Source organism: Mytilus edulis, chromosome 5 (assembly GCF_963676685.1).
Source record: "Mytilus edulis chromosome 5, xbMytEdul2.2, whole genome shotgun sequence".
In the NCBI taxonomy this organism is placed as follows: Eukaryota; Metazoa; Mollusca; class Bivalvia; order Mytilida; family Mytilidae; genus Mytilus; species Mytilus edulis.
This window is the reverse complement of record NC_092348.1, coordinates 21,559,797-21,579,636: the sequence shown is the minus strand read 5'-3', so window position 1 is coordinate 21,579,636 and position 19,840 is coordinate 21,559,797. Positions and strand designations below refer to the sequence as shown.

At 32.7% G+C, this 19,840-nt stretch overlaps 1 protein-coding gene across 1 annotated transcript in view; it reads left to right on the top strand.

Moving 5' to 3' along the window:
• Positions 1-19,840, top strand: part of LOC139525419 (uncharacterized) — a 61,856-nt gene that overhangs the window by 27,234 nt on the left and 14,782 nt on the right. Inside the window, exons 21-24 of the mRNA XM_071320742.1 lie at positions 1,331-1,512; positions 3,720-3,921; positions 4,754-4,905; positions 5,775-7,059. Coding sequence (XP_071176843.1) covers positions 1,331-1,512; positions 3,720-3,921; positions 4,754-4,905; positions 5,775-7,059 — 1,821 coding nt within the window. The remainder of the gene's footprint in view (positions 1-1,330; positions 1,513-3,719; positions 3,922-4,753; positions 4,906-5,774; positions 7,060-19,840) is intronic.

Here is a 19,840-nt window from a genome sequence, read left to right as displayed (position 1 = left end):
TCATATGTGTATCTGTCGGCTTCCTCTATTTCTTCGCTCACTTCCTCTTCCGATAGTTCCTCCACAATCTTCTCGTTCAGTTGATCGATCGTTTCCTGCTTCTTCACAATAAGTCCTCGAATGGTTGAAAGTTCACTAACGTCAAATTCCTGCAAAAGTTCCTCGGAACTCGGTTCCACTTTCTTCAGTAACTTTGTAAGAACTCCCCGATGTCCAGCTCGTCTGGTCTTCATCTTCGCGGTACTCATCTTTTAAATTCGTATTCTTCTGTTTTTGTCACGGCACCAATGTTTTGGACGTATCAATAATAAAGGCGAGTAAACACAAAAGCGTCTTCAATGTTTCGTATGCTTTACTAGAGTCTATGATATACAAGAGAGACGTCGGCAAGTGACGACGTTGCGGGCCTATTGTTACGTAAATGGCGGTAAAACGTTAAACAAATAAAAGAGTATAAAGTAACTATAACTAATTCACAACAGTTGGCATGACACGGGTTATGTTCTTCTCATATATTTTATGATAGTATGATACTAAACCCCTAACGGGAGGGATTGTACCTGATATTCATATGATGAAGACATAATCTTTCAATCAGTTTAATTGAGGTCTGGAGCTGGCATGTCAGTTAACTGCTAGTAGTCTGTTGTTATTTATGTATTATTGTCATTTTATTTATTTTCTTTTGTTACATCTTTTGACATCAGACTCGGACTTCTCTTGAACTGAATTTTAATGTGCGTATTGTTATTGTTTTACTTTTCTACATTGGATAGAGGTATAGGGGGAGGGTTGAGATCTCATAAACATGTTTAACCCCGCCGCAATTTTGCGCCTGTCCCAAGTCAGGAGCCTCTGGCCTTTGTTAGTCTTGTATGATTTTAAATTTTAGTTTCTTGTGTATAATTCGGAGTTTAGTATGACGTCCATTATCACTGTACTATTATGCATATTTTAGGGGCCAGCTGAAGGACACCTACGGGTGCGGGAATTCTCGCTACATTGAAGACCCATTGGTTGCCTTCGGCTGTTGTTTGCTCTATGGTCGGGTGGTTGTCGCTTTGACATATTCACCATTTCCTTTCTCAATTTTATGTAAAGCCTGATTCATAGATAAAAAAAAATTCTTAGTACTCGGTGAGGGCACTGGTTGATCACTTAGCTAATGAGGCAGTTTAAGAATTTCACTTTTATTTTCTAAATACAAAAAGTTATTGAAACCACCCCGTGATTGAGATTTCAATATGACTTTGATGTTTCAAGGGAACAGCCCCAATAACATGTGAAGCTCATATTGAAATTTGTATAACAATATTACACTTTTTTCTAGATCCACTGTCTTATCTACAAGAAGATATGAATACTATCCATCCATGGTTTCTGTCGGCACCTGACAATGAAGTCAACTCTCAGGTTCAGAAAATGTTGGCTAAACTAAATGTCTGTCAGTTAACACCACATGATGTCATCAATCATCATATACTCCCTGTGTTGAAGTCAGATATGTGGAAGGTAGGTCATGTGACATTAATGTAGACAATATAAATATCAGCTTTGATTTGAGTGTTACTAAATGTTCAGTGCTCTGTTGTTACCTGTTTTGTGACTTATGTTGAAAGCAACTGAACAATTGCTTTTTCATTCTGTCTGTTTGTCCAAAACATTACAGTTTTCTATTTTGTATCATGCACAGAGTAGTTTTTAACAAGATTTTTTTTAAAGAAAAATCAATTATTCATTTGGGTATATACCTGGGGCAAGTGGGCGGTGGGCAGAATGCCAAAATGTGTCCATTCATTTCCATCAAAATGCTTTAACAAAATCTTTTTTTAAATTTAAGTATGTTGTTTCCTGTAAGTAAATAGAGATCAAGTTCATTTTTCACAATTTTATCTGTTCTTGTTGTTGACGTGTAGACCTTTTCAGTAGCAAAACATGCTCATTATATGATTTATTCAGTTTGAGTTATTTCCCCTTTGAACAGAAAATTATTAAGTATATGGACAAAATGGGTTTCATTTCAATTTCAATTGAATATATTTAACGTTAAAAGGTTTGTATAGTCCACAGTTTTATTCTCCAAAATTGATCCTACTAGACAGGGGTGCGGACTATAGAGCACAATAAGCAAGAAATAAGAGAAAAAAATCAATTTCATGAGATGGTTAGTTTACATTCCGCCATGTTTGTTACTGAAGGTCGTCCTAGCTGCTGGAGGTTAAGCAACAATCAATCAGTCAATATTGAAAATTTCCATTCCTTATTTTGGACAGATTTGACTAATCTTTTCTCAGGTTTCCCATTTGTTGAACCTGTCAAATCATATTTGTCATTGAAAGCTATAGAAGCCATTTGTAGCTCCCATACGTTTTAAATTATTTTTGTATTAGATAAGCTAGATGTAATTTATTTTGCAAACCCAACATACCAGAAATAACTTACTATAGTTTGTTATGTATGATCCAGTGTTGTGGAGATAAAACCATTCCTTTGTCTTGAGAATTTTTAACAACTGCAGGAATTCTGAGATTGATATATATTTGTACATCCATATGTTATATCACTGAAGTATAAAACCATGCATATTCTAAAAGATCTTATCGCTATCACTGAAGTATATAACCATAGATATTCTTATAGACCTTATCACTATCACTGAAGTATATAACCATGGATATTCTAATAGACCTTATAACTATCACTTAAGTTTTTAGCCATGCATATTCTAAAAGACCTTATCGCTATCACTGAAGTATATAACCATGGATATTCTAATAGACCTTATAACTATCACTTAAGTTTTTAGCCATGCATATTCTAAAAGACCTTATCACTATCACTGAAGTATATAACCATGGATATTCTAATAGACCTTATCACTATCACTGAAGTATATAACCATGGATATTCTAATAGACCTTATCACTATCACTGAAGTATATAACAATGGATATTCTAATAGACCTTATCACTATCACTGAAGTATATAACCATGGATATTCTAATAGACCTTATAACTATCACTTAAGTTTTTAGCCATGCTAAAAGACCTTATCACTATCACTGAAGTATATAACCATGGATATTCTAATAGACCTTATAACTATCACTGAAGTTTATAGCCATGCATATTCTTATAGACCTTATCACTATCACTGAAGTATATAACCATGGATATTCTTATAGACCTTATAACTATCACTTAAGTTTTTAGCCATGCATATTCTAAAAGACCTTATCACTATCACTGAAGTATATAACCATGGATATTCTAATAGACCTTATAACTATCACTGAAGTTTATAGCCATGCATATTCTTATAGACCTTATCACTATCACTGAAGTATATAACCATGGATATTCTAATAGACCTTATAACTATCACTGAAGTTTATAGCCATGCATATTCTAATAGACCTTATCACTATCACTGAAGTATATAACCATGGATATTCTTATAGACCTTATCACTATCACTGAAGTATATAACCATGCATATTCTTATAGACCTTATCACTATTTGGAAATCTGCTCCATTTGATCCAAGAATCTGAGCCACTTGAAATTTTGACTTCATACAACAATCACTTTTCCATCACGGCCTCAGATATTTTCTGTTATGACGTCAAAATTTTACTGGAAACTTTTTGATGTGCATTAATGGTGGACAAATAGCTATAAGGTGTATAATTCTCTTATAATTTTATTTTGTTTTCAGACAAAAAGCAGAGAAACATTGATAAGCTACCTTGTCTACATCAAAGACCAGACAGATAAGAACAGCTCATTGGTCAATATGGATGAGCTAGCTAATGTTGCCATAGTGATGACCAATCAGGGTGAAAAGAATCCACAAAAGGACAATGTTCATTTCACACCTGTATATGGAAACAAATATAACTTGGTTCAAACATTCCCAGGTATTGTATAATTTGTATAAACTTTAAGTTAAAAAATTATTGTGATGTTCAGTTATTGTGGAAAATGCAACAGTATCAGGTTTGCAATAATAAGAACTCACTTTAATATTTTCAGAAGTAATATTTCTTCATAAAATTTTTGCAATTGCTTTAGGATTTGTCTTTTTTGCTTGAAAACAAGGATTTGCAATGGTAAAAATAAATGCTCACATTATTTTCTGTATTTACAGTATTTTAAAGCTTACAAAATATTTTCAATGAATTATTTTGTTATAAAAAAAAAATCAAATAATTCACAGTAAAAGAAATTGCAGTAAAAGCAACTTTATCAATACATGTATTTTCAAGTTAGAAAATCAGAGTGCTAAATTTTCCACCACAAGACTTATGAGGGGGTCTCATTGGGGGGTTCTGATCTCGGATCCCGCTTTCTGTTTTGTCAGATTCCCATATCCCGCTTACACTTTGTATGTACCAATTCTCGTTCTGTTTGTAATTTCCCGTTGTCCCGCTAGACTTCATTTCTCGTTTTCAAGGCACAATAATTTGACTTTCACATGTCACGCTTACAACCCAATCAGACCCACTTATGAGATTGATTCAGATGTAAATGAAAAAGAAAAATTTGGGGAATGAAAAAAAACAACTTTTTATTCAGTTTAATTAAATGATCTAGTTTATTATTGTTTTACTGATATTGGAGAAGAGATATATAAATAGTTTAATTAATATTAGAAGAAATCTTTGTGGTACAATAAATTGCAATTTTGCAACCAAATATTTCAGACTTGATTAAATATTTAGTCTATCACAATTCTATTTATAATTTTAGGTTATGACTGGATCCTGTTAGACAGTGTTTATATACAAAACATGGCTAATCAAGTTGAAAAACAAAAATGGCACAAGTTTTTCTCCAGACTAGGAGTCACTGATTTCATCACTGTTAGACCTGTTCAAGTAGAGCTGGATTCTGAATCAGTGGTATGTTTTAAAACATAAACTTAACATTCTTAAGGGAAGACTTTTGAGTTAAAGTTTACTGTTGTAGATATTTGCGGTTCACTTAAAATAATAAAATTTAACATGAAACATAAAAATCTTGATTATTTAACATTATTCGTAGCTCTTATTTAAAGTTACTTTTCTGCAAAAGATCAATATTTGTATAATGCCATTCTTCAATTAAAGATTTTCACTATTGTACAACAAACACAGATAAAAAATGACAGTAAATTGGTGTAATTATAAATCAAAGTTGTGTTTACATTTTCAAAGAATTTACCAAGTTTATCCTGTCTCTTTGGACCTATCCTTTTTTTGTAACATTTTCTTGTTAGATTAATATATCACAGCTTTGTTTTAAAGTTATTCTAGCTGTCTATTTTATAAATCTTTAAAGTGGAGTGATCTCCCATTTGGAATAGTCCTTAATAAAATTTATTAAGTTGTGTCAGAGTCTCAACCCTTTGACATTTTTATAGTTAAAGTACTCATATATATTACAAAAAAAAACCATTTGAAATAAAATATCAAATAATCCCCACCATTAATTAATTGAGTAGCTATAACAAACTTTCAAGTATCTCATGCAGATACTCTATCATGTCTATATTGTTAAACCAAGCAATGTATGGCAATAATTTTTACTGTACACACTTACACTCATAAATGTAGTGAAAATATGATATTTATAAATGAACAAAAATGAAACTTAATTATTTTTCCAAAGTGGAAAATTGACGTTATTATAATAAGGTAAGCTGGTTTTTAGAGGAAGATGTTCATTTGCATAAAACTAAATGGAGACTTCCTTAGGTTGCAACTGATGATTGATTGAATTTACATTATAGAAAGAAAGTGCTTGGTCCTCTATAGAACAGCTGTACCCTGAAGACTTCACCCAGGGTTGTGTTATAGAAGATTATAGCTGTGACGAAATCAGAGATCTACTGAAATCTAACAAGTGTCCTCAGAAATATGAACTTCAGATGAAGTCTCTTTGTGAATACCTGGATCAGGTCTGGGATACACAGTTTGTTAGATACACAAAAACAAAACTAATCAGAAAGGACAACAAACAAGAGAGAGATGTTGAATCCTCCTTCTGTATCTGGCTGAAAACTTGTGACTGGTTACCTGCTGTAGCAGTGAAGGCAGAAGTAACCAGTAGTGATATCATTAAGTATACAGAAGAAATTTGTCGGATGAAACCATCTGCTTTGTATTACCCCTTTCCAGACATTGTAAAGTTGCTATATTACACTGTGACATATGTCGATGTGAATTTCAATACTGATAAAAGTACATTTGCCAAATTTCTGGGTTTGAAATTTGAGGTGTCATTAGATGATTTAATAAACAGTTTGAAAACATGGGGTCAAAGGTCAGATTGTGATACCCCTGCAAAGTTTCCAACATCACATCAGCACATAATTTCATTTTACAACCATCTCAGTGAAAATCTGACAAAGAAACAGATTCAAGACCTTTTAGACAAGGAACCAGTTATTTTTGTTCCAGTAACGACAAACGGGTATGACAAAGGAGATTTATTCAAACAAAAATTTGATGTGGATGTTGCTGGTCAGATGCTCTGCAGACAGGAAGTTTGGTGGGAAGACAAAACTGGATTATTTCAGAAATATCAGGAAATTCTGACAGAGATTCATGCAGACATTGGCAACAAAAAGATACTTTCAAGTTATGTGAAGTATTCTGTGTCCTCAGGTCTGAGAGAATTTTTCAAAACTGGAAGAATTCAGATGTGTCCAGATGTTGAAGAATATGCAGAACTATTGGTTCATGTGGCCGGTGCACAAAATCGAGTGGAGGCTGAGACATTACAGGATGTGATGAAAATATTGTCAATGATAGGAGAACTTATGTTCATTGATGAGAATGATCCTGAGAAGGAAACGAAGCAACTAGTTTGTGACAGTAAAAAGAAGAAAATATTAAATATTTTTAAAGGACAGAATGTAATACCGACTAAAAGAAAGACATGGACATCACTTGAAAGTAAACCTCTGATGGCTGATAACAAGGAATATGAGACAATATTTGAGAATCATGAGAAAGTTCATTTTGTACTGGTGGAGGAATATGAGCAGAGAAAGAAGTACTATCAGACAGAAGGTAAATTTGTCATTATTATAAGTTTGTCAAACTATATTTTTATTTATAATAAAAGTAGGAGTTATGGTGCCTCAAGTGTCTTCCTACATCTTGGATTTTGAAAAAATCTGTCTTGATCTTTAATGAAATGTACAAATTTCAAGAGTTTTTGTTTGATTCACTTTTTTCAATTTTGCCACATAAGGGGAGGTAACTCAGATATAAGGGATGATAACTCAAATAAAGTAATTTTCATAATAGAATGTGTGTATTTACCTATTTTATTGTGTAGCAAGAAATCGATATCAATGACCCCATTTTTTCTTTTCTTATCTGAAAGCATATAATAAGAGTTTTTTTAATCTTTAAATCCTATGGTGTTGTTTTCTTCTTATCATACAAAATTGAGATTTCCAGGCATAATCTATACAAAATCTGACAATTTTACACAACCTGCAGTCAGAGCTCTGACATAAACAAGTCAGAATAAAATGACTTCTTCAAGTCAGAAAATGTTTTGAAATTCTGACCTGTACGGGTCAATTTTTGTTTTGCGTAGTTTTCCATCGAGTCCGTCAAACCAGAAGATATTTTGAATTTGCCGCCGATCTAAGACACATACGATCACGTGGTTTTCTGCAAGAGATCACGTGTTTGAAAGTCGTTGTTTTGGGAGTTTCTCGAACGAGAAGTTATTGAAAATATAGTGATTATTTACGTTTTTTTAGTGAAAATCTAGGTCAAAGTGGTCATTTTCAGAAGGTAATACATATTACCTCCGTATTTTCATGGCCATTTTAATATTTTTTGCGTGTGAAGAAGGTCTTTGCAAGTGATTTTTTTGCTGTTTCATGAAGGCGCGTGACCTGTAAATACAGACGCGTGGCCTTTGAGATGACCTGGTGTCTGACAATTCTGACTTGTTCAGGTCAGAAAATGTTGTTATGATAATGAACTGTTATTTTCGGGAGACAACTCCTGTTGTCTTAAACAGTATTAACATTAATAACCAGTCGGTGCAATTTTAAAAGTAAAATTATTGCTTCGAGCTGAACATCATCACGTGATTGTTCTATTTTTAAACTCAATCATGAAGTGACTTTTTAACCTTTCCGAGTTTGCGGCTTATAAATATATTTGTTTTTTCGTTTCTCCCAATGAGAAAAACGATCTTTTGAATATTGATATTAATGAAAATGAAATGAAATCGGAATAATTTTAATAAAGGGAAGGGAGGGTTTAACTAAAGAACCGAAATATTTTTTTATTTTTATTTTAAAATTGATTTTAACTTGAGAACATTATAAAGAGATTCACAAAACGGGTTTTTCAATTATGAACATGGAATATGATATTAAAAACAAATCAAATGAAATGTAGGGTAAGTCTCCAGGGATCACCCTACTCCTGTCATTTGACAATGTTGAACAGTCGAGATCCCTGCCCCCTAAACTCAATTTGTTCTCTCTGTAAAGTATAATGAAATATACCAGGCTAGTCTCTATGGGTCGCCCCACCCCTTGTCATTTGAGAATGATCTTATATCTTGAAAATGGTCGAGATCCCCACCTGTAAACCATATATATTCCTTTTTATACGACCGCAAAATTTGAAAAATTTTTCGTCGTATATTGCTATCACGTTGGCGTCGGCGTCGTCGTCGTCGTCCGGCGTCCGAATACTTTTAGTTTTCGCACTCTAACTTTAGTAAAAGTGAATGGAAATCTATGAAATTTTAACACAAGGTTTATGACCACAAAAGGAAGGTTGGTATTGATTTTGGGAGTTTTGGTCCCAACATTTTAGGAATTAGGGGCCAAAAAGGGCCCAAATAAGCATTTTCTTGGTTTTCGCACTATAACTTTAGTTTAAGTTAATAGAAATCTATGAAATTTTGACACAAGGTTTATGACCACAAAAGAACGGTTGGGATTGATTTTGGGAGTTTAGGTTTCAACAGTTTAGGAATTAGGGGCCAAAAAAGGGCCCAAATAAGCATTATTCTTGGTTTTCGCACAATAACTTTAGTTTAAGTAAATAGAAATCAATGAAATTTAAACACAATGTTAATGACTACAAAAGGAAGGTTGGTATTGATTTTGGGAGTTTAGGTCCCAACAGTTTAGGAATTAGGGGCCAAAAAGGGACCCAAATAAGCATTTTTCTTGGTTTTCGCACCATAACGTTAGTATAAGTAAATAGAAATCTATGAAATTTAAACACAAGGTTTATGACCATAAAAGGAAGGTTGGTATTGATTTTGGGAGTTTTGGTCCCAACAGAATAAGGGGCCCAAAGGGTCCAAAATTAAACTTTGTTTGATTTCATCAAAATTGAATAATTGGGGTTCTTTGATATGCCGAATCTAACTGTCATGACTGTGTATGTAGATTCTTAACTTTTGGTCCCGTTTTCAAATTGGTCTACATTAAGGTCCAAAGGGTCCAAAATTAAACTTAGTTTGATTTTGACAAAAAATGAATCAGTTAGGTTCTTTGATATGCTGAATCTAAAAATGTACTTAGATTCTTGATTATTGGCCCAGTTTTCAAGTAAGTCCAAATCGGGGTCCAAAATTAAACTTTGTTTGATTTCATCAAAAATTGAATAATTGGGGTTCTTTGATATGCCAAATCGAACTGTGTATGTAGATTCTTAATTTTTGGTCCCGTTTTCAAATTGGTCTACATTAAAGTCCAAAGGGTCCAAAATTAAACTAAGTTTGATTTTAACAAAAGTTGAATTCTTGGGCTTTTTTGATATGCTGAATCTAAACATATACTTAGATTTTTGATTATGGGCCCAGTTTTCAAGTTGGTTCAAATCAGGATCCAAAATTATTATACTAAGTATTGTGCAATAGCAAGAAATTTTCAATTGCACAGTATTCAGCAATAGCAAGAAATCTTCAATTGCACAGTATTGTGCAATAGCAAGCAATTTTCAATTGCACAGTATTGCGCAATAGCAAGAAATCTTCAATTGCACAGTATTGTGCAATAGCAAATATTTTCAATTGCACAGTATTAAGCAATAGCAAGAAATATCTAATTGCACAATATTGTGCAATAGCAAGAAATTTTCAATTGGAGTTATCTTTCTTTGTCCAGAATAGTAGTTGAATCAACTTAAATAATTGTTTTATACAATATACAATGTATATTCACTTTTACTACCAACTGATCAATTAAAACAATCAGTGATAACAAGCACTTTATTTTACATTTTAATATTTTATGATGTATTTAAATGAGTAGTTATTGTTGCAAACTCCATTAGGAATTTGAATTGAGATCAGTTTTGGAAAAACGGAAAGGGGGATGTGAAAAAAAAATGGGGGGGGGGGGGGGTAAATTTTTCTCATTTCAGATTTCATAAATAAAAAGAAAATTTCTTCAAACCTTTTTTTGAGAGGATTAATATTCAACAGCATAGTGAATTGCTCACAGGCAAAAAAAATATTTTAAGTCTCATTAGACCACATTCATTATGTGTCAGATTCCTATGCTGTGTCAACTTTTTAATCACAATCCAAATTTAGAGCTGAATCCAGCTAAAATGTTGTGTCCATACTTGCCCCAACTGTTCAGGGTTCAACCTCTGCGGTCGTATATAGCTGCACCCTGCGGAGCATCTGGTTATAATGTCAAATTGATATGAATGAAATATACCGGTGTCATATGGTATTTTGAACCCCCTAAAAAGTGGACCCGGGGTCAAAATACCATGCGGTAAAATGACCCCGGGGTCATTATACCGCATGGTATTTTGACCCCGGGGTCATTTTTCACATATGGTATTTTGAACCCCCCTGCGGTATATTGAACCCCCCTGTTTTTGATAAATAGTATTGCAGATAATCTAATTTACAATTTATTGGCTATCATTTTTTTTAATTTGTGGTTTAAAATAGGGGGTTCAATATACCGCAGGGGGGTCAAAATACCATGGCTAAGTAAAATTTTCAAAATATCTTTTCCAGTTTATTTAATACATACAAACTACTTATTTGAGTATTATAACTATGTTAAGGAGTTAGAATAGCTTGAATTTTTGAAATTCAAGGTCTATAGAAGGGGGTTCAATATACCGCAGGGGGGTCAAAATACCATGGGTAAGTAAAATTTTCAAAATATCTTTTCCAGTATATTAAATACATACAAACTACTTATTGGAGTATTATAACTATGTGAAGGAGTTAGAATAGCTTGAATTTTTATTATTCAAGGTCTATAGTAGGGGGTTCAATATACCGCAAGGGGGTCAAAATACCATGGCTAAGTAAAATTTTCAAAATATCTTTTCCAGTATATTAAATACATACAAACTACTAACTGGAGTATTATAACTATGTTAAGGAGTTAGAATAGCTTGAATTTTTGAAAATCAAGGTCTATAGTAGGGGGTTCAATATACTGCAGGGGGGTCAAAATAGCATGTCTAAGTAAAATTTTCAAAATATCTTTTCCAGCATGTTTATTACATACAAACCACTTATTGGAGTATTCTTACTATGTTAAGGAGTTAGAATATCTTGAATTTTTGAAATTCAAGGGTTATAGTAGGGGGTTCAATATACTGCGGGGGGTCAAAATACCATGGCTAAGTAAAATTTTCAAAATATCTTTTCAAGTTTATTAAATACATACAAACTTCTTACATGAGTCTTTTAACTATGTTAAGGAGTTAGAATAGCTTGAATTTTTGAAAATCAACGTCTATAGTAGGGGGTTCAATATACCGCAGGGGGGTCAAAATACCATGGCTAAGTAAAATTTTCAAAATATCTTTTCCAGTATATTAAATACATTCAAACTACTTATTGGAGTATTATAACTATGTTAAGGAGTTAGAATAGCTTGAATTTTTGAAATTCAGGGTCTATAGTTGGGGGTTCAATATACCGCAGGGGGGTCAAAATACCATGGCTAAGTAAAATTTTCAAAATATCTTTTCCAGTATATTAAATACATACAAACTACTTATTGGAGAATTAAAACTATGTTTAGGAGTTGGAATAGCTTGAATTTTCAAATTTGAGGTCTACAGTATAGTAGGGGATTCAATATACCGCAGGGGGGTCAAAATACCATGGCAAAGTAAAATTTTCAAAATATCTTTTCCAGCATGTTTAATACATACAAACTACTTATTGGAGAATTAAAACTATGTTTAGGAGTTGGAATAGCTTGAATTTTCAAATTTGAGGTCTATAGTAGGGGGTTCAATATACCGCAGGGGGGTCAAAATACCATGGCAAAGTAAAATTTTCAAAATATCTTTTCAAACATATTTAATACATACAAACTACTTATTGGAGTATTATAACTATGTTATGGAGTTAGAATAGCTTGAATTTTTTAAATTCAAGGTCTATAGCTGGGGGTTCAATATACCGCAGGGGGGTCAAAATACCATGGCTAAGTAAAATTTTCAAAATATCTTTTCAAGTATTTTAAATACATACAAACTACTTATTGGAGTATTATAACTATGTTAAGGAGTTAGAATAGCTTGAATTTTTGAAAATCAAGGTCTATAGTAGGGGGTTCAATATACCGCAGGGGGGTCAAAATACCATGGCTAAGTAAAATTTTCAAAATATCTTTTCCAGTATATTAAATACATACAAACTACTAACTAGAGTATTATATCTATGTTAAGGAGTTAGAATAGCTTGAATTTTTGAAAATCAAGGTCTATAGTAGGGGGTTCAATATACCGCAGGGGGGTCAAAATACCATGGGTAAGTAAAATTTTCAAAATAACTTTTCCAGTATATTAAATACATACAAACTACTAACTAGAGTATTATATCTATGTTAAGGAGTTAGAATAGCTTGAATTTTTGAAAATCAAGGTCTATAGTAGGGGGTTCAATATACCGCAGGGGAGTCAAAATACCATGGCTAAGTAAAATTTTCAAAATATTTCAGAATACACCAACAAGTAGTTTGTATGTATTAAAATTGCAGGAAAATATATTTTGAAAATTTTACTTTGCCATGGTATTTTGACCCCCCTGCGGTATATTGAACCCCCTACTATAACCCTTGAATTTCAAAAATTCAAGCTATTCTAACTCCTTAACATAGTTAGAATACTCCAATAAGTGGTTTGTATGTAATAAACATGCTGGAAAAGATATTTTGAAAATTTTACTTAGCCATGGTATTTTGACCCCCCTGCGGTATATTGAACCCCCTACTATAAACCTTTAATTTCCAAAATTCTGGCAATTATAACTGTTTATGTAGTAAAAATACACCAACAAGTAGTTTGTATGTATTAAAATTGCTGGAAAATATATTTTGAAAATTTTACTTTGCCATGGTATTTTAACCGGCATAGGACATTTGAGCGAAAAAGAAAAAAGCACATAGGGTCATTTGAGCGCCGACTTCATAGGACATTTGAGCGCCGGGATATTAACCTTACCTGAGTTTTCAGACAGGACATTTGAGCGAAATTTTCCCTGATAATTTTACACGAATTAAGATTTTTTTTTAAAAGTAAGAAAAAAAAGTAAGATTTAGTTATAAATATTTTTTATTTTATTTCACACCCGAGTAATTCGACCGGTTCTGGCTGGTTTATGTAAGTGAAATCCTAAGTTGATCTCTATTTACCAATCAATTCTACTATAATTCATTGGCTATGCAAATTTTCTTTGTTCTAAAATTCTTATATATATATCTATTAAGTGAAATGTCCCTTGGCACTTGAAATCTTAATACTAATAATGTCCCTCTTGTATTCTGCTTACTTCCTGGAAAGTCTGAAGAAATTTACGTGAATTGCTTTTCCTCAATTGTCAAGCTATGTTCCGATCAAGGTCACACACTTCAACCGAAAGCAGTACACGTCGATTTTGAAGAACGGGTAATGAAAGTTATGAAGGATTTTTTCCCGTCTATAGAGATCAAATGCTGTAGGTTTCACTTAGGCCAAGCCTGGTGGCGAAAAATCCAGAAAGTTGGACTTAGTCAACAATACAAAGAGCTTGATTCAGACATTAGTAAATGGCTTAAAGGGATTTTTGGGATAGCCTTTTTAGCTCCAGACGAAGTAGCCGACTGTTTCGTAGAAGATTTTATGGCCGTTGTACCTAACGACAAGCCTGGTATAGAATTTGCAGATTACCTGACTGATACTTATATAACAGATGAATCGTTATTTCCCCCTCATCTCTGGGCCGAAGTTCCATCCTCGTTAAAACGTACTAACAATGGGCCCGAATCATTTCATGCCCATTATAACGAGCAGTTCTATCACAGTCATCCATCAATTTATATTTTCCTTGACACTATTATCAAATTGCAATCTGTGACTTACATAAAAATTCGGAGTTTGAACATTGATGCACCGCAGAGCCGAACAGAAAAGGAGAAGGAACAGAATCTCCGGGATTTGCATTCGAAATACTGCCAGCAGGAAATTACGAGGGATTTTTATGTCAGAAGCCTGGGATATAAGTTCCAAGCCCGAACAGACTTGTAAATAATGCCGTTGCCGAGTTTTATGTTTTATGACAGTGCTTTGTTTTTTACAATTAAAATATGTTTTAATCTTTTTGTTGGTAAACTCCTCATTTAATGAACTATATTCGTAAGAAAATGTGGTATGATTGCCAATAAGACAATTCTCTATCCAAGACTTGTTTTCGCTCAAATGTCCTACGCTTATTCTTATTTTCGCTCAAATGTCCTAAAATTTAGGCGCTCAAATGTCCTATACTTTGGCGCTCAAACGTCCTTTTTTTTCTCGCTCAAATGTCCTGTCAATGCGCTCAAATGTCCATTGCCGATTTTAACCCCCCTGCGGTATATTGAACCCCTACTATAGACCTTTAATTTCCAAAATTTCTGGCAATTCTAACTCTTTTATGTAGTTAGAACACACCAATAAGTAGCTTGTATCTATCAAACTTGCAGGAAAATATATTTTGAAAAATTTACTTTGCCATGGTATTTTGACCCCCCTGCCGTATATTGAACCCCTTTCTCTAGACCTTTAATTTCCAAAATTCTGGCTATTCTAACTCTTTTATGTAGTTAGAACACACCAATAAGTAGTTTGTATGTATTAAACTTGCTGGAAGAGATATTTTTTAAATTTTACTTTGTCATGGTATTTTGACTCCTCTAGCATGGTATATTAAACCCCCTACTCCATTTTTGTACTCTAGACCTTTAATTTCAAAAATTCTGGCTATTCTAACTCTTTTATGTAGTAAGAATACACCAATAAGTAGTTTGTATGTATTAAAATTGCTGGAAAATATATTTTGAAAATTTTAATTGCCATGGTATTTTGACCCCCCTGCGGTATATTGAACCCCCTACTCTAGACCTTTAATTTCCAAAATTTCTGGCAATTCTAACTCTTTTATGTAGTTAGAACACACCAATAAGTAGTTTGTATGTATTAAACTTGCTGGAAAAGATATTTTTTAAATTTTACTTTGTCATGGTATTTTGACTCAGGACTCTAGCATGGTATATTGAACCCCCTACTCTAGACCTTTAATTTCAAAAATTCTGGCTATTCTAACTCTTTCATGTAGTAAGAATACACCAATAAGTAGTTTGTATGTATTAAAATTGCTGGAAAATATATTTTGAAAATTTTCTTTGCCATGGTATTTTGACCCCCCTGCGGTATATTGAATCCCCTACTCTAGAACTTTAATTTCCAAAATTTCTGGCAATTCTAACTCTTTTGTGTAGTTAAAACACACCAATAAGTAGTTTGTATCTATTAAACTTGCAGGAAAAGATATTTTGAAAATTTTACTTTGCCATGGTATTTTGACCCCCCTGACATGGTATATTGAACCCTGTACTCAAGATCTTTAATTTCAAAATTTCTGGTAATTCTAACTCTTTTATGTAGTTAGAATACACTAATAAGTAGTTTGTATGTATTAAACTTGCTGGAAAATATATTTTGAAAATTTTACTTTGCCATGGTATTTTGACCCCCTGCCGTATATTGAACCCCCTTCTCTAGACCTTTAATTTCCAAAATTCTGGCTATTCTAACTCTTTTATGTAGTTAGAACACACCATTAAGTAGTTTGTATGTATTAAACTTGCTGGAAGAGATATTTTTTAAATTTTACTTTGTCATGGTATTTTGACTCAGGACTCTAGCATGGTATATTGAACCCCCTACTCTAGACCTTTAATTTCAAAAATTCTGGCTATTCTAACTCTTTCATGTAGTAAGAATACACCAATAAGTAGTTTGTATGTATTAAAATCACTGGAAAATATATTTTGAAATTTTACTTTGCCATGGTATTTTGACCCCCCTGCAGTATATTGAACCCCCTACTCTGGACCTTGAATTTCAAAAATTCAATCTATTCTAGCTCCTTAACATAGTTATAATACTCAAATAAGTAGTTTGTATGTATTAAATATGCTGGAAAAGATGTTTTAAAAATTTTACTTTGCCATGGTATTTTGACACCCCTGCGGTATATTGAACCCCCTACTATAGACCTTGATTTTCCCCTGCGGTATATTGAACCCCCTACTCTGGACCTTGAATTTCAAAAATTCAATCTGTTCTAGCTCCTTAACATAGTTATAATACTCAAATAAGTAGTTTGTATGTATTACATATGCTGGAAAAGATGTTTTAAAAATTTTACTTTGCCATGGTATTTTGACACCCCTGCGGTATATTGAACCCCCTACTATAGACCTTGATTTTCAAAAAGTAAGAATTTCCAAAATTCTGGCAATTCTAACTCTTTTATGTAGTTAGAACACATCAATAAGTAGTTTGTATCTATTAAACTTGCAGGAAAAGATATTTTGAAAATTTTACTTTGCCATGGTATTTTGACCCCCCTGCGGTATATTGAACCCCCTACTATAGACCTTTAATTTCCAAAATTCTGGCAATTATAACTGTTTATGTAGTAAGAATACACCAACAAGTAGTTTGTATGTATTAAAATTGCTGGAAAATATATTTTGAAAATTTTACTTTGCCATGGTATTTTGACCCCCCTGCGGTATATTGAACCCCTACTCTAGACCTTTAATTTCCAAAATTTTGGCAATTCTAACTCTTTTATGTAGTAAGAATATTCTAATAAGTAGTTTGTATGTGTTTAATATGCTGGAAAATGTATTTTGAAAATTTTACTTTGCCATGGTATTTTGACCCCCCTGCGGTATATTGAACCCCCTACTCTAGACCTTTAATTTCCAAAATTCTGGCAATCTGAACTCTTTTATGTAGTAAGAATATTCTAATAAGTACATGTAGTTTGTATGTGTTTAATATGCTGGAACAGATGTTTTAGAAATTTTACTTTTTAAATTTAGCGGAGCCATGGTAATTTGACCCCCTCCCCCTTTTTTACCATGGAAAATCAAAACTACCCTATATATATATATATATACATATGTTATAATTACAAACAGTTAAAGCATTCAAGCTAAATGGTCTAGTTAAAATGTGTCGATAAGTATTTTGAATAACATTTTGTTGGGAAAGACTTCAGAGCACTTTTACTAAGCAAGGATATTTTTTTTAATCAATCATGGAAAATGTACCTCCACTACTTGTATGAATGATTTTATAATCTATGATAAGCTTTAGAATAATGTATAATGTTCTAATAATCATCTAGGATGAAAAAAACCAGGGGGGTTCAATTTACTATGGGGGTTTAATTTTCCATACAGGGGGGGTTCAATTTACCATAGCGGTATTTTGACCCCGGGGTCAATTTACCATGGGGTTCAAAATACCATATGACACCGGGCTAGTCTCTGGGTTTACCCCCTCCCCTGCCATTTGCGAATGTTCTTATATTTTGTAAACGGTCGAGATCCCCACCCCTAAACTATATATATTCTTGTATGGGAAAATAAAACAAACCCAATGTAATATAGGGGAAGTCCCTTGGGGGGGGGGGGGGGGTGTTTCACCCCTACTGTGTGAAAACATGTAAATGGTCAAGATCCCCACCCCTGAACCATATATATTAGTGTAAGGGACAACAAGACAAATCAAATGAAATAAAGATAAAGTCCCTTGGGGCTACCCCACCCCCTCATGTTTGAAAACTTGTAAACGGTTGAGAGCCCCACCCCATAAGCCTATATATTATTATATGGGACAATACAACGAATCAAATGAAATAAAGGGAAAGTCCATGGGGGTCATCCCCATCCCCCTTTTTGAAATGGTCTGGATCACCACCACTAGACCATATAATATTCCTGTTCGTCATTTCAAGAAGATTTGAATGACATACAGGGTCAATCCCTAATTATATGGCATATATGTTTTACTATGAAGTTACACATCTATAATTCTTACCCCAGATGCTTAGCCACATAAAGCATTAACCTTTTATTTGAAATATTGGAAGTCAGTATGTTCTGACTTATAAAAGTCTGAATGTTCTGACTTATGAAAGTCTCAATGTTCTGACTTTAATTTAATAAGGCCAGAAAGACTCAGAATGATCTGAAGATAATGACTTGCTTTTAATGTTTAGAGTATTTAAGAATATGAATGCTCTTGTCATGCTAGTACCATAAGAAACCCTGACAAGATTTTGTTCCCAAAAAAATATATATTAAGAATAACAAGTGTACAATTGAACATAAATTACAAAGTTATAAATGTTGCTAAAAAATCTATTTAAAAAACACCCAATAGATAGTTGTAGTGAAAATATTATGTATTTATATGTACATGTACCACTTCTTGAAGGACAACAAAGTCACCAAACTTAGTCTGATTTTTTAAGTATTTTCTCCTCAACATTTTTTTAACAGAACATGATTTGACCTGTTTAAGTCAGTTTACAGAAAAAAAATCCGATCAAACTAGGTTTCTTCATCTTAGCCCCCCCCCCCCCCCCCTTTTTCTCCTTATCTTAATCTGCTACTGTTGGGATAATTAATTTTTTTTTAAGAAACAATTCAGTCAAATGGTTTTTAGAATAATGTTTTTTACAACCAAAAGTTCTATATGTTAACTTTACAGAAAAAAAGTCATGAAAATACAGAAATAAAATAAATTTTTAAGATATAAATTTGATGAAATTTGTTTAAAAAAATACATTTGAATATAAAATATACCAAATACATTTTTTTTATAGCCCTCAATATTGTGACTTGAGGGGACCATATTTCATCAGTCTTTTATCTGGTTTGTCATACATTTTAAAATCAATATGAAAATCCTAGACTTAAAAGTTGACATAAGTTTAGTTTTGACTGACTCTTTGAAGTCAGAACATGATTTGACCTGTTAAAGTCAGTTTACAGAGAAAATTAAATCCAATCAAAACTAGGTCTTCTTCTTCTAAGCCCCCCCCCCCCCCCCCCTTTTTTTCCCTTTTATCTGAATCTGCTACTGTTGAGTTAATTAATTGATAAGTTTATTAGAAACAATTCAGTCAAATGGTTTAAAATAACATATTTTACAACCAAAAGTTCCATGTGTTAACTTAACAGAAAAGAAAGGTCATGAAAATACAGAAATATAATAAAATTTAAAGATGATTTGATGAAATTTGTAAACAAAATATATTTGAATATAAAATATTAGTTCTCATTATTGTGACTTTATTATTGGGTGTCTTTTATCTAGTTTTCCCATACGTTCTTAAATGCATATATTTATGACAATGCCAGACTTAACAGTTGTAATAATAAGTTAAAGTGAAGTTTTTGACTGACTCTTTGAAGTCAGAACATAATTTGACCAGTTTAAAACAAAATACATTTAAATATTGAATAATCAATATGCAAAATAAACT